Source organism: Hemiscyllium ocellatum, chromosome 9 (assembly GCF_020745735.1).
Source record: "Hemiscyllium ocellatum isolate sHemOce1 chromosome 9, sHemOce1.pat.X.cur, whole genome shotgun sequence".
Classification (NCBI taxonomy): Eukaryota; Metazoa; Chordata; class Chondrichthyes; order Orectolobiformes; family Hemiscylliidae; genus Hemiscyllium; species Hemiscyllium ocellatum.
Genome location: NC_083409.1, coordinates 66,276,127 through 66,298,980, shown reverse-complemented (window position 1 = coordinate 66,298,980; position 22,854 = coordinate 66,276,127). Strand labels below are relative to the sequence as shown.

The 22,854-nt window shown below is 39.2% G+C and overlaps 1 protein-coding gene across 3 annotated transcripts in view; it reads left to right on the top strand.

Annotated features, from left to right (window-relative positions):
* Positions 1 to 22,854, top strand: part of frem1b (Fras1 related extracellular matrix 1b) — a 192,311-nt gene that overhangs the window by 44,727 nt on the left and 124,730 nt on the right. For all 3 annotated transcript variants that reach the window (XM_060830422.1, XM_060830423.1, XM_060830424.1), the window contains exons 4-10: positions 2,168 to 2,469; positions 2,725 to 2,924; positions 13,766 to 14,089; positions 15,963 to 16,071; positions 16,483 to 16,614; positions 16,994 to 17,338; positions 20,740 to 20,882. In XM_060830422.1, the coding sequence (XP_060686405.1) occupies positions 2,168 to 2,469; positions 2,725 to 2,924; positions 13,766 to 14,089; positions 15,963 to 16,071; positions 16,483 to 16,614; positions 16,994 to 17,338; positions 20,740 to 20,882 (1,555 nt within the window). The remainder of the gene's footprint in view (positions 1 to 2,167; positions 2,470 to 2,724; positions 2,925 to 13,765; positions 14,090 to 15,962; positions 16,072 to 16,482; positions 16,615 to 16,993; positions 17,339 to 20,739; positions 20,883 to 22,854) is intronic.

Here is a 22,854-nt window from a genome sequence, read left to right as displayed (position 1 = left end):
TTAAATATAGAATTAAAAGCTCGTTAAATGGTGACATTGTAACCACTGTCAATTGTCTTTAAAAACTTGTTCACTAATATCCTTTACAGAACAATATCTGCCATCTTTACCTGGTGTGGCTTACATGTGACTCCAGACCCATAACAATATAGTTCACGCTTGACTGTCTTCTGATTTAGCCTAGCAAACCTCTCAGTTGTATCAAACTGCTACGAAGTCCGAACAAATGAATGCAAATAGAAATGACAATGGTGAACACAGACATGTCGATTCTGCAAAACATTGTCTGTGTACAGTACCAAAATTGGAAGAGCTGTCTCACAGATTAGTTAATCTACAACCTGATGTCGTCATACTCACAGAATCATAAAAATAATGACCTGTCATAAACATCATCATCTTGATATGTCTAGCCCTACTAGCAGAATGGATCCACCAGAGGTGTCAGCACATTGATATTCAATGGGGGTTTCCCTAGAAGACCTCATTATCCACTCCAAACTCCATGAAATCTCATGGCATCAAGTCAAACCTATGCAAGGAAACCATGTTCTGACACAATGCCCTGCTGATGGGTCAGTGCTTCCTTCATGTTGTACAGCATTTGAAGGAAACCATTGGAGTGGCCTGGTATCAGAATGTACTCTGGATTGGTACTTCAATATCGGCCATCAATAGTGGCTCAGTAGCACTACTAACAACTGACCTGAGCAAGTCCTAAATGTTATAATCTAGATTGGGTCTGAAGCAGCTCCTGAAGGAAGCAACCTGTGAAATAAATTCTATTTGACCTCATTGTCAATGATCTATGTGACCTCATTGTCAGCAGTGTATCTGCTCACATCCATAGCAGTTTTGGTAGAAATGACCACTGCAATGTCCTTATAGAGTCATATAGCACAGAAATAGACCCTTTGGTCCAACTCATCTGAGTTGACCAGACATCTCAACTTAACCTTGTCACATTTACCATCCTTTGGCCCATATCCCTCTAAACCCTCCCTATTCATGTTCCATCCAGATGTCTTTTAAATGTTGTAATTGTAACCACCTCCACCACTCTTCTGGTAGATCGTTCCATACACATACCAGCCTCTGCGTGAAAAAATTGCCCCTCAACTCCTTTTTAATGTTTTACCCTCGCACCTTAAACCTGCGTCCTATAGTTTTGGACTACCCCACCCTAGGAAAAAGACCTTGGTAAATTCATCCTATCCATGTACCTCATGATCGCCAGATTAAAGAAAAAAACTTCCTTTTCGAATGATCTCCATAATTTTCTTTGATGGCATGTGTGAACTCAGCTGCCTCTCATAATGCAGAAAGTCCCAATAAAATGAGATTCCTTCCAATAATAAAATATTTAATAAGTAGGGCAACAGAATTTTGTTTTCAATGGGATTCACTAGCAGATATAATAATTTACCTTTTTCTTTCCAAATTTTTCCCTTTTCCCCTTCAAAAAGTTGGCTTATTGTGTGTTCCAATTTTTTTAGAATAGCCTTCCTCTCCAATTACTATTCTTTATCAGTTACCCTGAAGATCGCATGTGGTAAAGCTATAGAACATTGGAAATTATTGTTGATAATTCCTACTTTGTCAAAAGCTGATGTGCATCTTTTAGTAGACAGGTTAACGAATATGATTGGAAACCTTAGTCTGGGAATACTGTGTCCAGATTTGGTGACTATACGACTGATCGAACTGTCCTCACTTAACAGATACCAGCCAACAAAGCCAAGTCCACGCTCCTCTACTTGAGTCAATACCACACCAGTCACAACATTTATTCATGGCATATTTGTAGTGCCTGGAGGTTAATCAACAACAATGTTAAGCAATAATTCAGAACTTTTAAAATAGTATCAGTAAAAAATCTAAAACATAAGCAAATGAAAGGACATGATTTTAATGCCACATTTAACAAAACATACTGTTGTTGGAAACTAGGTTTAGACTCATGACACTTCCTTTGGCTTATTCCTATGGCATAACAATACACCTTCAATACAGTTATTATTCAAGACTTTGTTTGAATATTAAAGAACTAAAATTTATTGCTGCTAGCTAATTACAACATGCATGGGTCTCTGCTAAACAACAATTAAAAAGCTGGCTGAAAATGTGCAGGAATACAGAATGTGTCATTTTTCTCTTTTCTTTCCAGATTCACAGAAACTCAGACATTTATGGAAACATTTCTATTGAACATACAAATTACAGAACCAAAATCCAGTATAATCAAGTTTGGATTGGTTGGCCTTCAGGTTCAAGAGTTTTACGGGATATCAAATCCTATTGACAAAAATGTTGTGTCTTTCAAGTACGACGCAAACATAACTTGTACGGTAAAATTGTTATCAACAGAGGCCTTTGTTCCAGCCCATGGTCAGCTTATTGCTGATGATCCGAGGTATCATGACCAAGGACAGGTACGAGATGATGTGCTGAAGCAGAACGTTAGAAAAGGTAATTTCTCACTTTGTTTTATTTTAAATTGAAGAACCTTATACAGTGTAAAAGATTTATTTGTTCTGATTTAATAACTTAGAGATGGGAATTAAATGAAGAAGATAAAGAGGAAACATCTAACAGAAATGATATGTGAATTTAAGTAATAATATGTTGAAGTGGTTACTTCTAGCCGCATCAATAAATGCAACAATTCAGTAATGAAAAAACGTGTATGTACACAAAGTGTTATTCATAATTTCAATTCTTCAGTAAGACAGGCTAAAATAACATGTCCCAACAACAAGGCTTGCCTAACTGGTGTTAAGGAAGTGCGATTCTTAAAGGTTAATTGTGAAGAGTTCCTAGCAATGGAGCTGAAATATCAACACCTCAGTCCACCCTCTCCTGATACTGACTATATTCCAATTAGAGTCGAAGTCAGAGATAAAAGGACCAGATACCTCCTTCAGGTAACCATCTTATCAAAACATTTTAAATTGATTGAATAAATGTTTAAATGTTAATGAACACTTTATGAGGTGGCTTTATATAACTAAGCTATATAGTTAGGAGGACAAGATTACACACAGTGATGAAACGTAAGATCTAAATTGTTTGTTCTACAAAATACAATCTATAATGTCATTGTAAATTTAAATGTAATCTTCTGTGGTAACATTTTAGATGAATATATTTTTTGATTCATAAAGGCAATCAGAGAAAACTATATCCTTGCTTTTAACTTTTTTTATTATTCATCTTGGGAACGTGGGCTTCAATGGGCTTCCTGAAGAAGGGCTCATGCCCGAAACATTGATTCTCCTGCTTCTTGGATGCTGCCTGACCTGCTGCGCTTTTCCAGCAACACATTTTCAGCTCTGATCTCAGCATCTGCAGTACTCACTTTCCCCTTCTCCAGTGGTTATGCCAGTATTTCTTGTCCATCTTTGATTGTCCTTGAGAATGTGGTAGTAGTGAGCTGCCCTCCTTAACTGCTACACTCCATTTGATGTAGATACATCCACAATGTTGTTATGAGGGAGTTCCAACTTTTGACCTAGTGACAGTGAAGCAATTGTAATTTATTTCCAAGTCAACATGTTGAACAATTTGGAGATAATCTTGCAAGTGGTGATGTTTCCATTTTTGCAACCCTCTGCCTTCTATATGGTAGTTGTTGTGGGTTTGATAGGTGTTGTCTGAGGAGCATTGGTAAATGTTTGTAATATTTAGCTGGTACATATCATTGCTACTGAGCATCAGAGATGGAGGGAGTGAATTTTAGTGGAAATGATGCCATCAAGCACTGCTTTGTCCTTCATGCTGTCAAGATTCCTGACTGTTGATAGAGCTGCATTCATTCAGATAAGTAGGCAGTATTCCATCACACTCCAGACTTGTGCTGCGTACACGGTGTAAAAAGTGAGGTCTGCAGCTGCGGGAAATCAGAGCTGAAAATGTGTTGCTGGTTAAAGCGCAGCAGCTCAGGCAGCATCCAAGGAACAGGAAATTCGATGTTTCGGGCAAAAGTCCTTCATCAGGAATGAAGGACTTTTGCCCGAAACGTCGAATTTCCTGTTCCTTGGATGCTGTCTGAGCTGCTGCGCTTTAACCAGCAACACATTTTCAGCTCTGCGTACATGGTGGACAGAATTTGAGGATTCAGGAGGAGAGTTGCTAACTTGAAGATTTTTAGCCTCTGACCTGTTCTTGAATCCAGAATATTTATATGGAGAGTCAAGTTGAGTTTCTGTTCAATGGGAACTCCCAGGATGTTGGTTGTAGGGACTTCAGTCATGGTTCTGCCATTATTTGTCAAGGGGTAATTGTTAAATGCTGTCTTGCTGGAGATGACCATTGCCAGGCGCTTGCATAGAATGAATGTTACTTGCCACTTCTCAGCTCTCAGCTCCATGTTTCATTGCATTTTGCCAAGGAATGCTTCAATATCTGAGGAATTGTGAACGGTGCTGAACATTATGCAATAATCAGCAAACTTCCCCATTTCTGATCATGTAATGGGAAAAAGGTCAATGATGAAGCAGCTTGTTGAGGTTTAAATCAAACACGACTGAGAACGAGTTTCTCCTGGTTACCCAATTTAGCTTCTTCTAAAATAAAAAATTATCAGAACAGTTTATACTTCTCAGCTTAATGTATCCCATCTCTCTCCCCTCTGCCCCCCAGCCTTGGTCTTAGCCATGGTTCTGTTAGTTCCTATGGCAACTCAACCTTCAATTTTCTCTAATCCCCATGGTCTGTGTAGCTAAATTTCCACAAGAATGGAAACCTATACCATTATTCTTTTGGCATTGGTTACATTTCCCATTGTGCTTCAAGGAACTCCCCATAGTTTAAGAATGTTTTTTTCATTCACCGGATGAGGGCCTTGTTGGCTAGGCCAGTATTAATGCCCAAAGGGCAGTTGAGAGTCAACCACATTGCTATGGGTCTGGAGTCACATGTAGGCCAGACCAGGTAAAGATGTCAGATTCCTTCCCTAAAGGATATTAGTGAACCAGATGGATTTTTGTCGACAATCAACAATAGATTTGTGGTCATCATTAGACTTGTAATTCCAGACTTTTTTTAAATCAAATTCAATTCCACCATTTACCATGGCAGGATTTGAACCCAGGTTCTGGAATATTTTCTGGGTCTTGATTAACAGACTAATGATGATATCATAAAGCCATTGATTCCCCACAAATAAAGAGACCAGTGTGCATTTAAGTATCAATCTTCATGAACTGTCTCACTTCAAGATGAAGAAAGTTGAATGCAGGACATTACCCCAAGGAATACTTGTGTAATTTCTCTACTATTCATCCCTCATTAGCTGTGCTCCAGAAAACATTAATTTTCTTACTTCGGCACCAGTAGAGGAAAATCTGGATGTGTACAGAAAGTACCAAATGATGGAAGAAGAAAGTTGTATGCCATGAAATTTAAAGGAAAAGTGAAAAGTGTTGGAGACAAATATTAATAATACCTTTGGGGGAGAAAAGCATGCAAAGCATCTCAGTATATTCTTTGTCATGACCGATGTCGAGAGGAAAATAATAGGTGACAGACATAATTGAAAACACCTCAGGAGACAAAAGGTCATGAAACAAATAGTACTGGTTGAACAGAGGACATTTGTTTGTGATTTGACCAGATCAATAGTCTATGCAGGCAGTGAATCAGATGTGAAACATGCCGTAGATGCTGTACATTCAACATGATCTCGAGTGCCAGCCTTGCCAAAAGAAGTAAAACATGCTTGAGCCACATTTGCAGAAGATACAGAAGATCAGGAAAATGATTACCAAATTCCCGAGTTTGAATTGGAAAACTGCAGATAGCCTATTGGAATTAGGCTTTACAGACATGGATGGATCTATGTTTTGGATTTAACTATTGTAGAACCACATGAGGAAACTGGGAAAATAAAGATTAGCGTTGGAGTTGTTTTAAGTGTAGCCGACAGAAAGTCTGCAGTGTGAGTAGAGCGGGTTCTTTCTTGATTATATGTTTTTGGAGATATGTCTCTTGATTACACTTAAAATATAAGCCATGGCTATTAATTTTAACCTAGGGAAGTGTTTGTTATTTTTGGGTCTGTAGATTGTGAAGGAGCAAAAATGGCCTTTAGTAGAGTGATATGTACTTCTTGTCAGAAATGGGAGTTTAAAGAGATCTTAAGGGTTACTGCAGATTATGTCTGCCATAAATGCTGTTAGTTGCGAATCTTATCAGATCAAATGGATCGGTTGGAGAGACAGTTAGAAGCAATGAGGAATTTGCAACAGCAACAGTATGTGATGGATGGCAGTTATAGGAAGGGGGAAAAGTCTCAGATACAGTCACATAGATAGGTTAACTCCAGGAAAGGTAAGAGAGGTAGGCAGCTAGTGCAGGGGTCTTTTATGGCTATACCCATTTCAAACCGGTATGCTGTTTTAGAAAATGTAGGGGGTGATGGATTCTCAGGGAAATGTAGCACGAACAGCCAAGTTTCTGTATTGAGACTGGCTCTAATGCAATGAGGGATATGTTGGGTTCCAAGAGACCAATGTGTTAGGGGATTCTCTAGTTCAAGGTACAGACAGATGTTTGGAGTGCCACAAGGATCAGTACTGGGTCGTCTACGTTTTGTCGTTTATATTTGGATGCAAGCATAAGACGTACAGTTAATAAGTTTGCAGATGACACCAAAATTGGAGGTGTAGTGGACAGCAAAGAGGGTTACCTCAGACTACAAAAGGATCTTTACCAGATGGGCCAATGGGCTGAGAAGTGGCAGATGGAGTTTAATTCAGATAAATGCGAGGAGCTGCATTTTGGGAAAGCAAATCTTAGCAGGACTTATACACTTAATGGTAAGGCCGTAAGGAATGTTGCTAAACAAAGAGACCTTGGAATGCAGGTTCATAACTCCTTGAAAGTGGAGTTGCAGGTAGATAGGAGAGTGAAGAAGGCATCTGGTATGCTTTTTTTTATTGGTCAGAGTATTATGTACAAGAATTGGGAGGTCATGTTGCGGCTGAACAGGACATTAGTTAGGCCACTGTCGGAATATTGTGTGCAATTCTGGTCTCCTTCCTATCGGAAAGATGTTGTGAAACTTGAAAGGGTTCAGAAAAGATTTACAAGGATGTTGCCAGGGTTGGAGGATTTGAGCTATAGGGAGAGGCTGAACAGGCTGGGGCTGTTTTTCCTGGAGCATCAAAGGCTGAGGGGTGACCTTATAGAGGCTTACAAAATTATGAGGGGCATGGATAGGGTAAATAGGCAAAGTCTTTTCCCTGGGGTCGGGGAGTTCAGAACTAGAGGGCATAGTTTTAGGGTGAGAGGGGAAAGATATAAAAGAGATCTAAGGGGCAATGTTTTCACACAGAGGGTGGTATGGGTATGGAATGAAATGCCAGAGGAAGTGATGGAGGCTGGTACAATTGCAACATTTAAAAGGCATTTGGATATGAATATGAATAGGAAGGGTTTGAAGGGATATGGGCTGCGTGCTGGCAGATGGGACTGGATTCGGTTGGGATATCTGGTCGGCATGGACGGGTTGGACGGAAGTGTTGGTTTCCATGCTGTACATCTCTGACTATATGACTCTACCTCTGAAATAGTCATTATTATGGACAAATGCACTCATGTCAGGTAGATTAGTGAGTTTGAGGGTAAGAAGGTTTTCCCTCTTGCTTGTTCATTTACCACCTGCACACTATGTTTCTTTGGAGATATGAATGGTACTGGAGTTACTGAAGCACTTTGGGCATGGACATTAAAGTCTCCACCCGGTATATGTTCTGTGTCCACACTGTTCTTAGTGCTTCTTACAAAAGTTTGGTCCAGTGCAGTACTGAAATAGGCAAGAAGTGGTAGTCAGTGAAAGGCTTTATTGTCTCTGAGACTTCTTAGGGTCTACAGATAATGTTGAAGACTCTCAGAGCCAACTGATCTGAATTGGACACCAATGACTTCTGTGACCTACGTGAGGGGGAACAGACAGGAATCACAAGGCATCATTAATTGCATATGGCAATGTCAGATTGTTGATTGACGCGTCTATGGGGCTACTCTCCCAATTATTTACATAAGTTGCAGATGCTAAATGTGGAGGACTTTGTAGGTTTGACTGGGTTGAGTGTGCTTTTGTTGTATCCAATGTCAGGTGACTTTTCATTTTTCTTTGTAGAAATATTTTGACATGACCTGACTGGAAGTTAATAGTTGATCCCATTGCTATGGTTGCAGAGTCACATGCAAAGACAGCAGATTAAATGCCTGAAAGGGCACTAGTGGAATGAATTAATTTTTTTTACAGCATTGAAACTAACTAAAATGTGACTGAAACAAGCTTTAAAAAAAATCTATTTGTCATGGTCAAATTTTAATTAATATCTTTGAAGCATTTTTCCCAGTAACTTTACTCCTTTGATGTAATTTCTGTGAACTGATCCATTTTTTTCAGGAATTGGATGCAGTAATCATCTACTAAAGTGAAATGGGAATAAATATATCTCATCTAATGTGGCCAGCAAGGTGAACACATAATATCCCTCCATGCCCTCCTCTTATAAACTCAGTAAGAAGAATTCCCTGAGAGAAAGTTTTCAATGCCAATGATTTGTTGAAAGGAGAAAGCATCTAAAATAGCTGTCATGAGGCTCTAGAAAATTTATGTAACAATGGAGCAAATAAAAGCATATCAGCAATCAAAAATTCGTGAAGTTAACTTAGTGGAGCATTTCTTTATATCAGTCACTGCAACAGCTACCAGACTAGCAATGCTGGAGGCTTCTTGTTTCTTTAGGAACAATGAACTGCATGCCAATATTGTAAAAACGTGCACAGGATATAACTTTCCCCGTTAAGGATGATGCCCTGCATTGCAAAGTATATAGCATTTTGACTGAGCAGCATTGCCATTCACTTTTCAATAAAAGTAAAGTACTGCAGGTAGAGTCATAGAGATGTACAGCATGGAAACAGACCCTTCGGTTCAACCTGTCCATGCTGACCAGATATCCCAACCCAATCTAGTCCCACCTGCCAGCACCTGGTCCATTTCCCTCCAAACCTTTTCTGTTGGAAATTGGAAATAAAGTTGAAAATACTTGAGAAACTCCTCACACTTGGTAGCATCTGGAGACAGAAACAGTTCACATTTCAAGTCCAATATGACTCATCTGTAGAACTGAATTTGAGTGGAAAATTATGGCGATTTTTGGGCTGTTGTCCAAGAAGGAGGAGTATTAAGTGAAACAAATAGTGTGGATTCTATAACATAAGGCAAAGGGAGTACTACTGGCAATAAAGGTGATAGAGAATACGTGGTAATGATCAGCATTAATAGCAGAAAATATGTCAGCGCTACTGAGGAAACACATGAAAGCAAGATGTTGTTATGGGGGGGCAATGGTGGTGGATGTTATAATCATGATGGAAGATAAGGACAATGTTCATGTCTGAAGTTGTTGAATTCAATGTTGAGTCCAGAAACCTGTAAAATACCCAAACAGAAAATGACCTGCTGTTTCACGAGCTTGCATTATGCTTCACTGGAACATAACGTAAGACAGAAATGGCTGCATGAGAGTGGGATGGTGCATTGGAATAGTAAGAGACTGTAAGGTCAGGGTTATTTTTGCAGATAGAGCAGAGATATTCCATAAAGTAATCATCCAATCTGCACTTGGCCTCACCAAATTACAGGAGACCACACTGTGAGCAGTGAATACAATTTGCTAGAGTGAAAGTAATACAAGTAAATTGCTGCTTAATCTGCAAGGTGTGTCTTAGACAATGAGGATGAAGGAGGTAAAAAGGGCAAGTGTTGCATCTTCAGTGATTGTGTGACAAATTGCCATGGTGGAGTGAAGAAGTGTTCAAAGTAACAGAGGAAAGGAATGGAGGGAATGGTCCTTACACAGTGCTAACAAAGATATTGAATTTCTCCAGTGTTTTTGAATACATTTGATTTAGCATCCATGGTGATGGAACACATGGCAGAGGATAGTCCTTTTGAATGAATACGGAAGCTATTGTGATGGAAAGTCAGACTGGGGAAAGAGGTCAGGGTAGAAATTCAAGAAATGGGGACCAGACACAGTTGAGGGCCCTGTCGACCACACTGAGGGGGAATTCTGGGTTAAGCAAAAAACGAAGTCTCACAGACATCTCAATGAAAGGTAGTATCATTGAAATAGCAGTAACTGATACAGAAAAACTGAGGAAATAAAATAGTCCTTACATGAAGCAGGCTGTGCAAAAGCATAATCAAGGTAACTGTGGGAGATGATGGATCTTTCATGGATATTGGTGGATAGCCTAACCTGACAAATGTAACAGAGAAGGAAGTAGGGATACGTGGAGGGAATGTCTTCAGAGGAGATGAAAGTGAGGACTGCAGATGCTGGAGCTTAGAGTCGAAAGTTAATGCAGGAAAAGCACAGCAGGTCAGGTAGCATCCGAGAAGCAAGAAAATCGACATTTTGAGCAAAAACCCTCCCGAATGAAGGACTTTTGCCCAAAGCGTTGATTTTCCTGCTCCACGGATGCTGCTTTTCCAGCACTACACTCTCGACTCTAGAGGTCAGTGACAGTCCAGGAAATAACAGCTTGGAGTTCAGTGGTGCTATGTTTATCCAAGAGGAGATAAGAGGAAGTGTCTGAGAACTGGCACTCCACCTCTCCTGGTAGAGGTCAGCATGTTAGATGCCAAACAGCACCTTATCGACAGATTTGATAACAATGTCAGGGTTAGAGCTAAGAGAACAGAGTGCATCAAGTTAAGAGAGAATGGGTAAAGGACGTAGAGGAATTAAGGCAACTGATGTGATGTAGATCACTATCAATGAGTAGATCAAGGACAAGCAAGAGGCCAGAGGAGGAGTTCAGGTGAAGGGAGAATGTTATAGACTTTTGAAAGGGTAGACAGAGAGTAAAAAGGGATCCTGTTTGATAAGTGCACATGAGGGTAAAGGTGATGGAAGAAGAGTTCAATGTCATACCATGCCTGAAATTCATTGGGATGGAAGTGTAAAAAGGGTAAAAGAATTTTTGCTAATCACAGATCATTCAGCATCAGAAACCAGAAGATCAGTGGGTGTCATGAATACATGAAGTGGGAACAGAGGGAGCAATGCAGCCAAAGAGAAAAGCAGAAGATGATGGATCCAGAATAGTGTTGGTACCTATGAGCTGCTGTTCCTTAGCACCCGAAAAGAGAGAAACTTTCCTGTTGAGGCATCGAATGGGATACAAAAAGAAATTGAACTGAGAACTAGGCCAGGTTTGAGATATCGTTAGGTGAAGCTGATGGAGAGAGAGAGATCAAGAGAGTGTCTGTAGGGTACATGACATTTTGAGTATCAGGATGTGGCGAGAACAGCTGTCTGAGAATCATTGTACATCTCAATGGTAGCTGTAACCCTGGGTGGATTTGAATTATAAACTTCTTTCTATTTTCTACTTTCATTTAGCAATGTTGCCAATTAGAAATGCAAGATGCAATCCTGCAGGATATTATAACTGAGTGATACCTTTTCCAGCCGACATTTTGCACACCAGTGCAAAAGATAAGGCTGAAATTTTGCAGAAATCTTCAGCCGGAAGTACTGTGTGGATGATCCATCTTGGTCTCCTCCAATGGACCCAAGCATAACAGAGTCCAGTCTTCAGCCAATTCTATTCACTCCACATGGTATCAAGAAATGGTTGGAGACACTTGATACTGCAAAGGCCACAGGCCCTGACAACATTCCAACAATAGTACTGAAGGCTTGAGCTCCACAATTTGCCACTCCCCTAGTCAAGCTGTTCTAGTACAGTTACAACACTGGTATATCCTCAACAATATGTAAAATTTCCCTGTACGTCAAAAGCAGGACAAATCCAACCCGGCCAGTTGCTGCCCCATCAGTCTTCTCTCGATCAATAGTAAACTGGTGGAAGGTGTCATCAACAGTGTGATCAAGCAGCACCTGCTTAGCAATAACCTGCTCAGTGATGCTCAGTTTGGGTTCTGCCAGAGCCACTCAGTTCCTGACCTCATTACAGCTTTGGTTCAAATACGGACAAAAGAGGTGAATTCCAGAGGTGAGGTGAGAGTTACAGTCCTTGACAACAAGGCTGCAGTTGACTGAGGTTGGAATCATGAGCAAAAATGAAAGCAATGGGTATCAGAGGGAAAATTCTACAATGGCTGGAGTCATACCTGGCCTCATAAGAAGATGGTCATGGAGGCCAGCCATCTCAGCCCCAGGATATCTCTGCAGTAGTTTCTCAGGGAAATGTCCTAGGCCCAGTCATTTTCAATTGCTTCATCAATGACCTTCCCTCCATCATAAGGTCTGAAGTGGGAATGGTTGCAGATGATTGCACAATGTTCAGCATCATTCATGACTCCTCAGACAATGAAGCAGTCCATGTTCAAATGCAACAAGATCTGGACAATATCCAGGCTTGGGTTGACAAATAGCAAGTAAGATTCATGCCACACAAATGCCAGACTATGACCATCACCAGTAAGAGACAATCTAACCACCACCTCTTGACATTCAATGGTGTTACCATCCTTGAATCACCCACTGTCTACATCCTGGGGTTTATCATTGACCAGAAACTCAACTGGACTCATCATATAAACACAGTAGCTACAAAAGCAGCTCAGAAGCTAGAAATACTGTAGTGAATAAATTACAGAGGTGACATGGTGACTCAGTGGTTAGCACTGCTGCCTCACAGCACCAAGGTCCCAGGTTCGATTCCAGCTTCGGGTGACTGTCTGTGTAGAGTTTGTACTTTCTCCCTGTGTCTACGTGGGTTTACTCTGGGTGCTCCCGTTTCCTCCCCCAGTCCAAAGATGTGCAGATCAGGTGAATTGCCATGCTGAATTGCCTATAGTGTTGGTTGCATTAGCCAGAGGGAAATAGGTCTGGGTGGTTTACTCTTCAGAGGATTGGTGTGGACTGGTTGGGCTGAAGGGCCTGTTTCCACACTGTAGGGAATCTAATCTAAACCTCCTGACTCTCCAAAGCCTGTCCACCATCTACAAGGCACAAATTATAAGTGTGATGGAATATTCTCCACTTACCTGGATGACAACAGCTCCAACGGCATTCTAGAAGCTTGACACCATCCAAGTCATTTCAGCCTTCTTGATTGGCACTACATCCACAAGCGTCCACTCCCTCCACCACCAATAATCAGTAGGAGCAGTACTATCTACAAGATGCACTGTAAAAACACACCAAAGATCCTCAGGCAGCACCTTCTAAATCCACAACTACTTCCTTTTAGAAGCACCACCACCTGCAAGTTCCCCTCCAAGTCACTCACCACCCTGACTTGGAAATCTGTCACTGTTCCTTCACAGTTGAGGGGTGAAAATGTTGGGATTCCTTCCCTAGGAGCATTGTGTCAAACTGCAGCATGTGGACTGCAGTGGTTTAAGAAGGCAGCTCATTACCATCTTCTAAGGGCAATAAATGCTGACCCAGCCAGGGATGCTCATGTCCCATGAGTAAATAAAAAAAAGATTGCAATGAACTTTCAGTTCAGAGTCAAGACTTTATTAGTGTAGCTTACATCTCATGGTTGTGGAATACTTTTCCAGTGGTATCCAATTGATTTTATGGTTTAATGTTGAAAAGATGCAGCCTTGATACAGCAATCTTGTTGAAAATGTTCTTTGTTCTTGAAGATGATTGACTGTAATAATATGCTTATGAATTTTAGCATAAATCTGAGGTTGGGAATTGGTAATTTGTTTGAAATGAACCAAATATTGAATAAGCAAAGTGTTTGTTGACAGGTAGAAAATGCTTGGATTCAAGTTAACATTAAAGGTGCAGTCCCAAATCAGCAACCCAAAGCCGCCTTCATGTCAATGTACATCCTGGAGGTTGATCAATTCATTCTGACACCATTGAGCGTTGCAGCTATTGATGCAAATGATGATGAAACACCAAAGGACAGGCTGGTTTTCAACATCACCAACCCTCCTATAGAAGGATACTTAACTCACCTGGATGACCACACCAAATCCATCACATCTTTCAGCTGGCAGGATTTATATGAAATGAAAATAGCATATCAACCTCCTAACGTTAGTCATACTGAAAGGAGGAATTATGAGGTACGTTGAGTTAATTTGTTTCCAGATATTCTACACTAAGCATAGAATTTCCATTTTACTTCATCCATGGGCTTGATTTTGCCACCCAGAGTGTCTTCCTTTGTCCTGCACTCACACTACAGCTCAAAGTTTTGAGGTCTGTTGCTATAACTTCACTAAAGTGCTCTGGGAAGCACACAAAAACACAGTAAAAATAAATCACAAACTCCCAATTCATTTATTCCCAGGATCTAAAAGCTCAGGAAATCAACATTTCCTCATTCTTCCCTTCCTTTGTGAATCATAGAATTCCTATAAAGTGGAAGCAAGCCGCTCAGCTCATCAAGTCCACACTTACCCACTGAAGAGCATCCCACCCAATACCCTATTCCTGTAACCCTGCATCTCCCATGGCTAATCCACCTAGCCAGCACCTCTCTGGATACTATGGGTAATTTAGCATGGTTAATCCATCTAATTAGCACACCTTTGGACTGTGGGAGGAAAATGGAATACCTGGAGGAAGACCCCATGGGGGGAACATGCAAACTCCACATGGACAGTCACCTGAGAGTGAAAGCAAACCCAGGTCCTGGCACTGTAATGTCGCAGTGCTAACCACTGCTAACCATATTGGCACAATGGCTCAGTGGTAGGCACTGCTGCCTCACAGCACCAGGGTCCCAGGTTTGATTCCAGCCTTGGGCGACTGTCCGTGTGGAGTTTGCATGTTCTCCCTGTGTCTGCATGGATTTCCTCCGGGTGCTCCGGTTTTCCTCCCACAGTCCAAAGATGTGCAGGCTAGGTGAGTTGTCCATGCTACATTGCCCATAGTGCTAGGTGCTTTAGTCAGAGGGAAATGGGTCTGGGCGGATTATTCTTCAGAGGGTCAGTGTGGACTTGTTGGACTGAAGGACCTGTTTCCACACTGTAAGGAATCTAATCTAGTCACTGAGCCACCGAGCTGCCTTCTACAAGCTGAAGGATTTGAAAATTGCTCCTTGATGCCATGTGATCAGTTATAATTTTGATTAGACTTAGACTTAGACTTACATTTGTTTCACCTCAACCTCTCTCGGGTACTTCTGTTTGAACAGGAGAAAAAAAACAACCAAACTTGCATCTGTTACCAATATACTGAAAGTCCTTTCTTTAAACATACTGGAAATTCCAAATTTGAAAATTGAATATGTGAAAGATAATTTGTAGAATGCGCTATTCAGATTAAAATAAACGTAATCCATGAGCTTCAAATGTCATCCCAGATTAATAAAGTGAATATATTTTTCTGACTTCTGATTTTGCTAAGTGGAAGTAATTTAACCAGTCACAAATCTAAAATTCAGCTATACAAAAACAATTAGTTCAATTTTAAAAGGCTTACTCAAAAAAATATTCTCCAGAGGTAGAAAATTGTAGCATACTATTGTGATATTGCATTGGGATTTTTATTTACTTCCACCGACCCTGTGCTAACTTAATAAAAACTGAAAGAACCACAGATGCTGTAAATCAGGAACAAAAATAGAAATTGCTGGAAAAGCTCAGCAGGTCTGGCAGCACCTGTGAAAAAAAATCAGAGTTAACGGTTTGGGTGTGGTGACCCTTCCTCCTGAGTAGTTCTGAGGAAGGGTCACTGGACTTGAAACATTAACTTGGATTTCTCTTCATGGATGCTGTCAGACTTCTGAGCTTTTCCAGCAATTTCTGTTTTTGTTCCTGTGCTAACTTAACATCAGTTTGCCTGATTCTGATACAAGGTGACAAAAAGTGAAAAAATATTCCATTCGCCAGCACCATGGCAAGCATAAAATTCAGTGTAAAGAAATGTTAAAGTCTTTAAATGAAAGCAATCCTACATGATCAATATTATTTCTTTTCTGGTCTATCATAGGTTGATTTTAAAGTAATAGACACTTTTTTTGAAGTCAGTGCTACTATCATGGTTCATTTTTCAATAAGAACAGCAGAGACAAATGCACCAAGAGTTTCTTGGAACATGGGTATGTGTTTTGAAATTACACTATTATTGTCATTCCTTTTTTTTAAAAGAAGAAAATCAATTGGCTTCTGCATTTGTGAACTATGGTGGGGAGAAGTTAACCTGATTTTAACCAGCTTCATGGTCATTTTTATCATTACCAGCTTTATATTTACAAATTTTAAAATGGGATGAGAATTTTCAACCGGCTTGTTGGGAATTGAACTCATGGTGAGATTTAAATAGATTTGGAAACTCGTCCTTGCCCAGATGTAAAATTAAACCCATTTTATCTGAGTTACTACTTCTGCCCACAGATTACTATATCATTACTATATGCACATGACCATACCTATTACTAATTATAATTTGCTGGCTTTGTAAGACCTTCTCCTGTTTAATGTTCTCATTTAAATATTCTTGACCCATGAAGGTCTGGACTTACTGGAAGGTCAATCTCGACCAATTACTTGGGAAAATTTTCAGATCGTAGACAATGATAATATTAATGATGTACGTTTAATAGCAGTGGAAGGACTCCAGCATGGACGGCTCACAGTAAGAGGTAAAACAAAACTAAGCATTTTAACAATGATCTATCACCAACCAAATACATTTGAAAGTTGTTTGCATTATTGTAATTTGTTTTCAAACTGAGAATAAGACTACATGGTGATTTTGGTGAAGGATAATGGTAATGGGGAACATCTATTGAATTGAAGGTTACTTGTCCTTTCAATTGCAAACTGTGACATTGATCATACTGAATATTTTTAAACCCACATTGTAGAGGCTAGTAATAAATTGACAAAATAACAATATTGTAGAAAAGGGCTTACAAAAGGATTGATGTACTGGGACGAAATGTGAAACATTCATAAGATTTGTCTCTGCTAAATTCATATGTCATAACAATTCTCTCTTTCTGACTTCACAATGATCAGGTGGCAAAGGATTCATGTGCACCATTGAGGACATTAAGGAAGGAGTTGTGCACTATCACCATGATGATAGTGATACGACCAAAGATTATATTGTATTCCGAATCTTCGATGGCAAACACACTACCAGACACAAGTTTCCAATTAACATTTTGCCCAAAGATGACAGCCCTCCCTTCTTAATTAACAACCTTGCTTTTGAACTAGCAGAAGGAGCATCTATATTAATAGAAAACCATATGCTACTGTCTTCCGATTTGGATTCAAGTGATGATTACATATTGTACAGGATTATAGTTCCACCCAAAGCTGGAGAGATTGTGAAAAAAACTTCATCAGATCGACTGGGTAAGTGCTGATGTAATTAATAAAACATTCTTAATGAACAGATCAGAAATCAGAAAGATCATTCTATGAATCTCAATGAACAGTTTGTATTCTTTTCTCCTACTGGAGTGATGAGCCTACTTTTATATCAGCAGCATTATCTCAGGTCTTCCAGCACTGCATTTGAATCTCTCAGATTTTTGACTTTTGATCATAGAAATTCCATAATGTTTCCTAGTAAAAATTTTATCAAATCATTTGAGGTTGTACCCAGCAAATACACATATTAGTTTAAGTACTACCAAAAGAGAACTGTATCAGGTTATATGACAAAATTGTCATTTGGCACATTCCAGTATTATGCATATTAATTATCAGAGAATCGTTGCAATTTAGTCATTTGTGTGCTAATCCTTTGATATACAATGCACTGGGATTCCAATGTTTTAGTGCTGAAAAAGGCTTTTACCTAAGCGTACAATTCAAACTTATAACTTTTATCCCACATCCTTCTTGATATTATCTTCCTGGTACATTTTTTTCAATTTCCCTAATTTTGGATTTTTCTTTCTGACAAAATCTGCAATTTCAGTGTCCCATCTCTGTGCCACTTAGTCTCAGGTTCAACATCTGTTCCAGAGTTGCATCGTGACATTTTTGAACAGGTTGACTATAAAGTATCTATGATGCACTACAGCTCTTTTGGCACAATAGTAATGTCCCTGCCTCTGAGTCAGAAGAATTGACTTCAAGTTGCACCAGCTCCAGAGGTGTGCCATTACGTCCCTGAACATATATTACAGAGTGATAGAGCTGTACAGCATAGAAACAGACCCTTTGGTCCAACTCACCCATGCTAACCAGATATCCTAAATTAATTTAGTCCCATTTGCCAGCATTTGGCCCTTATCCCTCTAAACCTTTCCTATTCATGTACCCATCCAGATGTCTTTTAAATCATTCCCTCTGGCAGCTTATTCTATACACGCACCACCCTCTGCATGAAAATGTTGCCTCTTGGGTCCCTTTTAAATTTTTCCCTTTTAACTTTACACCTATGCCCTCTAGTTCTGGACTCCCCCACCATGGGGAAAAGACCTTGTCTATTCACCTTGTCCACACCCCTCATGATAAATATAGGAGATATGTCAGAGATCGTTTCTTTACTCAGAGAGTAGTAAGGGTATGGAATGCTTTGCCTGCAACGGTAGTAGATTCACCAACTTTAGGTACATTTAAGTTGTCATTCGACAAGCATTTGGATGTACATGGAATAGTGTAGGTTAGATGAGCTTCAGATTGGTATGACTGATCGGTGCAATATCGAGGGCCGAAGGGCCTGTACTGCTCTGTAATGTTCTATGTTCTATGATTTTGCCAACCTCTATAAGGTCACCTCTCAGCCTTCGACGCTCCAGGGAAAATAGCCCCAGCTTATTCAGTTCCCATTAAAGCAAAAACCCTCCAACCCTGGCAACATGCTTGTAAATCTTTTCTGAACCCTTTCAAGTTTCACAACATCCTTCCTATAGCAGGGAGACCAGAATTGAATGCATTATTCCAAAAAATGGCTTAACCAATGTCATGTACAGCCGCAACATGACCTCTCAACTCCTCTACTCAATGATTTGACCAAAAAAGGCAAGCCCTAAGTGCCTTCTTCACTATCTTATTTACTTGCAATCCCACTTTCAAGGAACTATGAACTTGCATTCTAGGATCTCTTTGTTCAGCAACGTTCTCCATCACCTTACTATGAAGTGTATAAGTCCTGCCCTGATTTGCCTTTCCAAAATTCAGTACCTCATATTTATCTCAATCAAAATCCGTCTGAACTATACAGCATGGAAACATGATTTTTAAAAATATCTATGCAATCAATCCTGGTTCTTGTGGCACTCCTTTGCGACTCTATGCATGAGGCCATCTGATGGTGTGACTAGAAACCATGTTTCCACTCATCTTAGATGTAATTCCTTCCAACAGTCATCCAGCTAATCATGCTTTCTTCCTCATGAAAGTTGATGACATCATTGATCTGAAGATCCCCAGGGCAACAGGGATGAAACAAAGTAGAGCATTTGAAAAAGGTTCCCATTGCTACAATGTCTTTTTACTTCTTCCTTCTCATAGTCCTCCTCCAATTCCTAGATAGGCAAGAGCTGTAGACTATCATGTAAATGAGATATTCAGCTACAAAGATTGAATCTGACAGATTACAAACACAAGAATAAAAAGGAACGCTGTGATGTGAATGGGACCATTAAGAGGTAATTACAATAATACCACAGATAATGAGAAAGAGCTTGCTGATATAAGAAATTATTATTTCCCTTTGGTATATACCAAGAAGATTGAACAAGTAAACATGATATTGAATCACAAGCAAAGAAATGAGATAGGTAATAAAAGAATGACGTATTGAATAAACATATCAATCTCATAGCATAAACCCCTTGCTGTTGATGGAACCTGTCCATGTATTTTGAATGAAATAGGGCAAATGATAGCAGAGGCATTTCTAACAAATTTAATAATTTATTAGAAAAAAAAAGATGCAATGAAGAGGGCTGGTGGATAGCTGATGTGATTTCAACATTTGAGAAGATGACAGGAGTCCAGAGAGTTATAGACCATCAGCGTAACATCAGTTGTAAGATAAACAATGGAAATGTTACTATGGAGAGAATAGCGGAACATCAAGATATGAAAAGTATAATAAATAATCGGCATTGGATTTCAAAGGGAAAAATCTTGTCTGACATATTATTGAATTACTTGAGGAGGTAATAAAGAGTAGAAAACAGTAATGCAGTAAAATCTGTTCACCTTGAAGTCCAATACACCTTTAAAAATCAATATGTTTTGTTATTCAGGTTAGATTTGATGAACCAATGTTTCCAGTGTGCATATCTGTAGGCCATAAAAGGACATCAATAAGCTCTGTGAGAATTTTGATCTACCTGTAAACCAGAATTTATCAAATGCTTTCATACCTCTGTGCCAATGGCACGGCTTGTAAAATTTGTCCTTCTTGTGTATTTTCCTGGTGCTTTATGTTGCAGCTGTTTGTTTTTCAAATAGTAACCTCTTATTTCATTATAATAATTTAGAGATGCGATGCAATGTCAGAATTACTTCACAGCTCCTTAGAATAAACAAAGGAAATAAATACAGGAAGGGAAAAAGCCAGAGTGCTTTTCTTCATTGTTTGCAGCTCACTTGAGTTAAATAAGATTTATTATTACTGGCAAATACTTCTAGTAACTAGCTCCATCTGGCCAGAAAGTCTGGAGTAATATAAAACACATACATGCTGAACATATTTATATATTGTACTTTATATCATTTTTTTTGTATCCGTTCTTTTCATGCAGAAACCAATATGTTTCTTTAGCATTTCACGAATTTTATTTCTACAGGTCATCCTGTGACTAGTTTTCTACAGAGGGATCTGTTCCGTGGTCTGATTTATTATCGTCATTCTGGGAGCGAAATATTTGAGGATTTATTTGAATTTATTCTGTGGGATAGCCATGAGCCTCCAAACCTTTCAGACCCTCAGGCAAGCTTTAACTCATTTACCGAAAATTATTTTTCAAAAGGCTTCGAACTATAGGACATTTTGTAAGAATGCCTGAAGACATAGGGAATACTAACATCTTCCTTCCTCATTTTAGGAGAACAGGAGATTTTAAATGTACAAAGATGATAATGTAAAAGCAGTTGTTGGTGCCACATTGTATTGAGGCTAATTACGTAATCTGCAAATGTAGCAACTTTAAGCAAAACATATTTGATTTTTTACAGTAAATATAAAACAATCTCCACATGTTTAATACTAAATTTAAACTATTGTTGCACTCTATTTTGTGTTGATGCAGAGGTCCAAATTATCTCTTTCTGCATTGATCAGGTCAAAGTTTTCTCATCTAGGGAATATCATGATGGAATGTTTGTACAAGATATTAAACAGTGAGATTAAAGCAAGCAGAAAACATGAATGATGTTGGCTTTGTTGAGTTATAATGTATAGATATAGGATATTATACATTTCATCAGGCCAGTCAAGAGTCTCATGACAATTTTATTTGCTCAATTGATAACCATTTTGCATTGCACTTGTTCTATTGTAGGTCATAGACAAATTAACTTACATTATAGGAGTGATTCTGCAGATTCCCATTCAACATGTTTCTACTTTGCGATTGGAGTATCATAGTTGTTATGGACTTGGCCAGACCACTCAAAACGTTCTTAAGCAGGCAGCCCAGACCATAACTTTGCAATTGGTTTCAGTAAGTGAACAGTGAAAATTACCCAGAATAAGTTAACGAGGTTGCCTACTAGGTTTTCAAGCGGGCAAAAAGTTATTCTCAAAATTACACAATGAAACACAAAGAACAGAATAAGGAATCCCTCTAGAACTCAGTTATCTAAATTAGACTTAATTATACTGTTCTGAATATATACAACAGTCCCAATAAGCAAATCCCCCTTTAAAATGCAGTACAAAGGGAGCAAATGCTTAGAGATTGAAGTTAGAAGGGCAGAAGGAGAGAGAGCGTGTTTCCACACAGCTTACTGTTGAACTTCCAATTAGTTCTGGACTGAACTGCTCAGCTAGAGAGCTGACCACTCCCCTTCCATTATGCAGGTCACTTCTGAAACATGACCACTTTGGCCTGAAGTCTCATTCATTTACATATAAACAAAAGGCCTCTCAAAATCCTTTTCATCTCTGTGCCAAATGAGTCTAATCAGAGCCTGGCCAGTTTACATCCCCTCTGAAAACACATAAAGGGGAGAGTATCCTTGAGAAAAGAAATAGCTTTTAGAAAAAAGCGATCAACTTTGTAACATAGTTCACCACCACATTCTCAAATTTTAATCAATCATTGGCAATATATAGCCTATATTTCCAGTGACATCAGATCTTTTGAATACATTTTAAATGATGAATTGAATAAAAGTATGCAGCAACAAAATTCCAGACAAGATCTATGGCCATCTTCTTTACACTTGGTTCAGTTAAAAAGCCTTTATTCTGCAGTTTGATATGTATTTGGCTAGTAAACAAAGAAATTCATCAACTATGCTGACCAATTTCTACCAGTACAAACCAGGAGTCTAAATAGATAATTTGTGATAAATATTATGCCTTATTCACTATAATAAAAGCCAGATACTGCAGATGCTGGAAATGTGAAAATAAAGTGCTGGAGAAACTCAGCAGATCTGTCAGTATCAGTGTAGAGAGAAAACAGAAGAAGTTCTGAAAAAGAATCATATCAGACTCTAAACATTAACTCTGTTTTTCTCTCTCCACAGATACTAGCAGACCTACTGCGTTTCTCCAGCATTTTCTATGTTGTATTCATCATGTTCTATTGATATTTTCTTGAATATTTAATATTACTGTCACCCTGAGACATCCAATATAGGTTTTCATCTCTATGTTATCAATTCAGCAGCACAAAAGTGGCATGACTGTAGTTGGCTGCCCTCTGATATGGCCTAGCAGGACACTCTGTTTT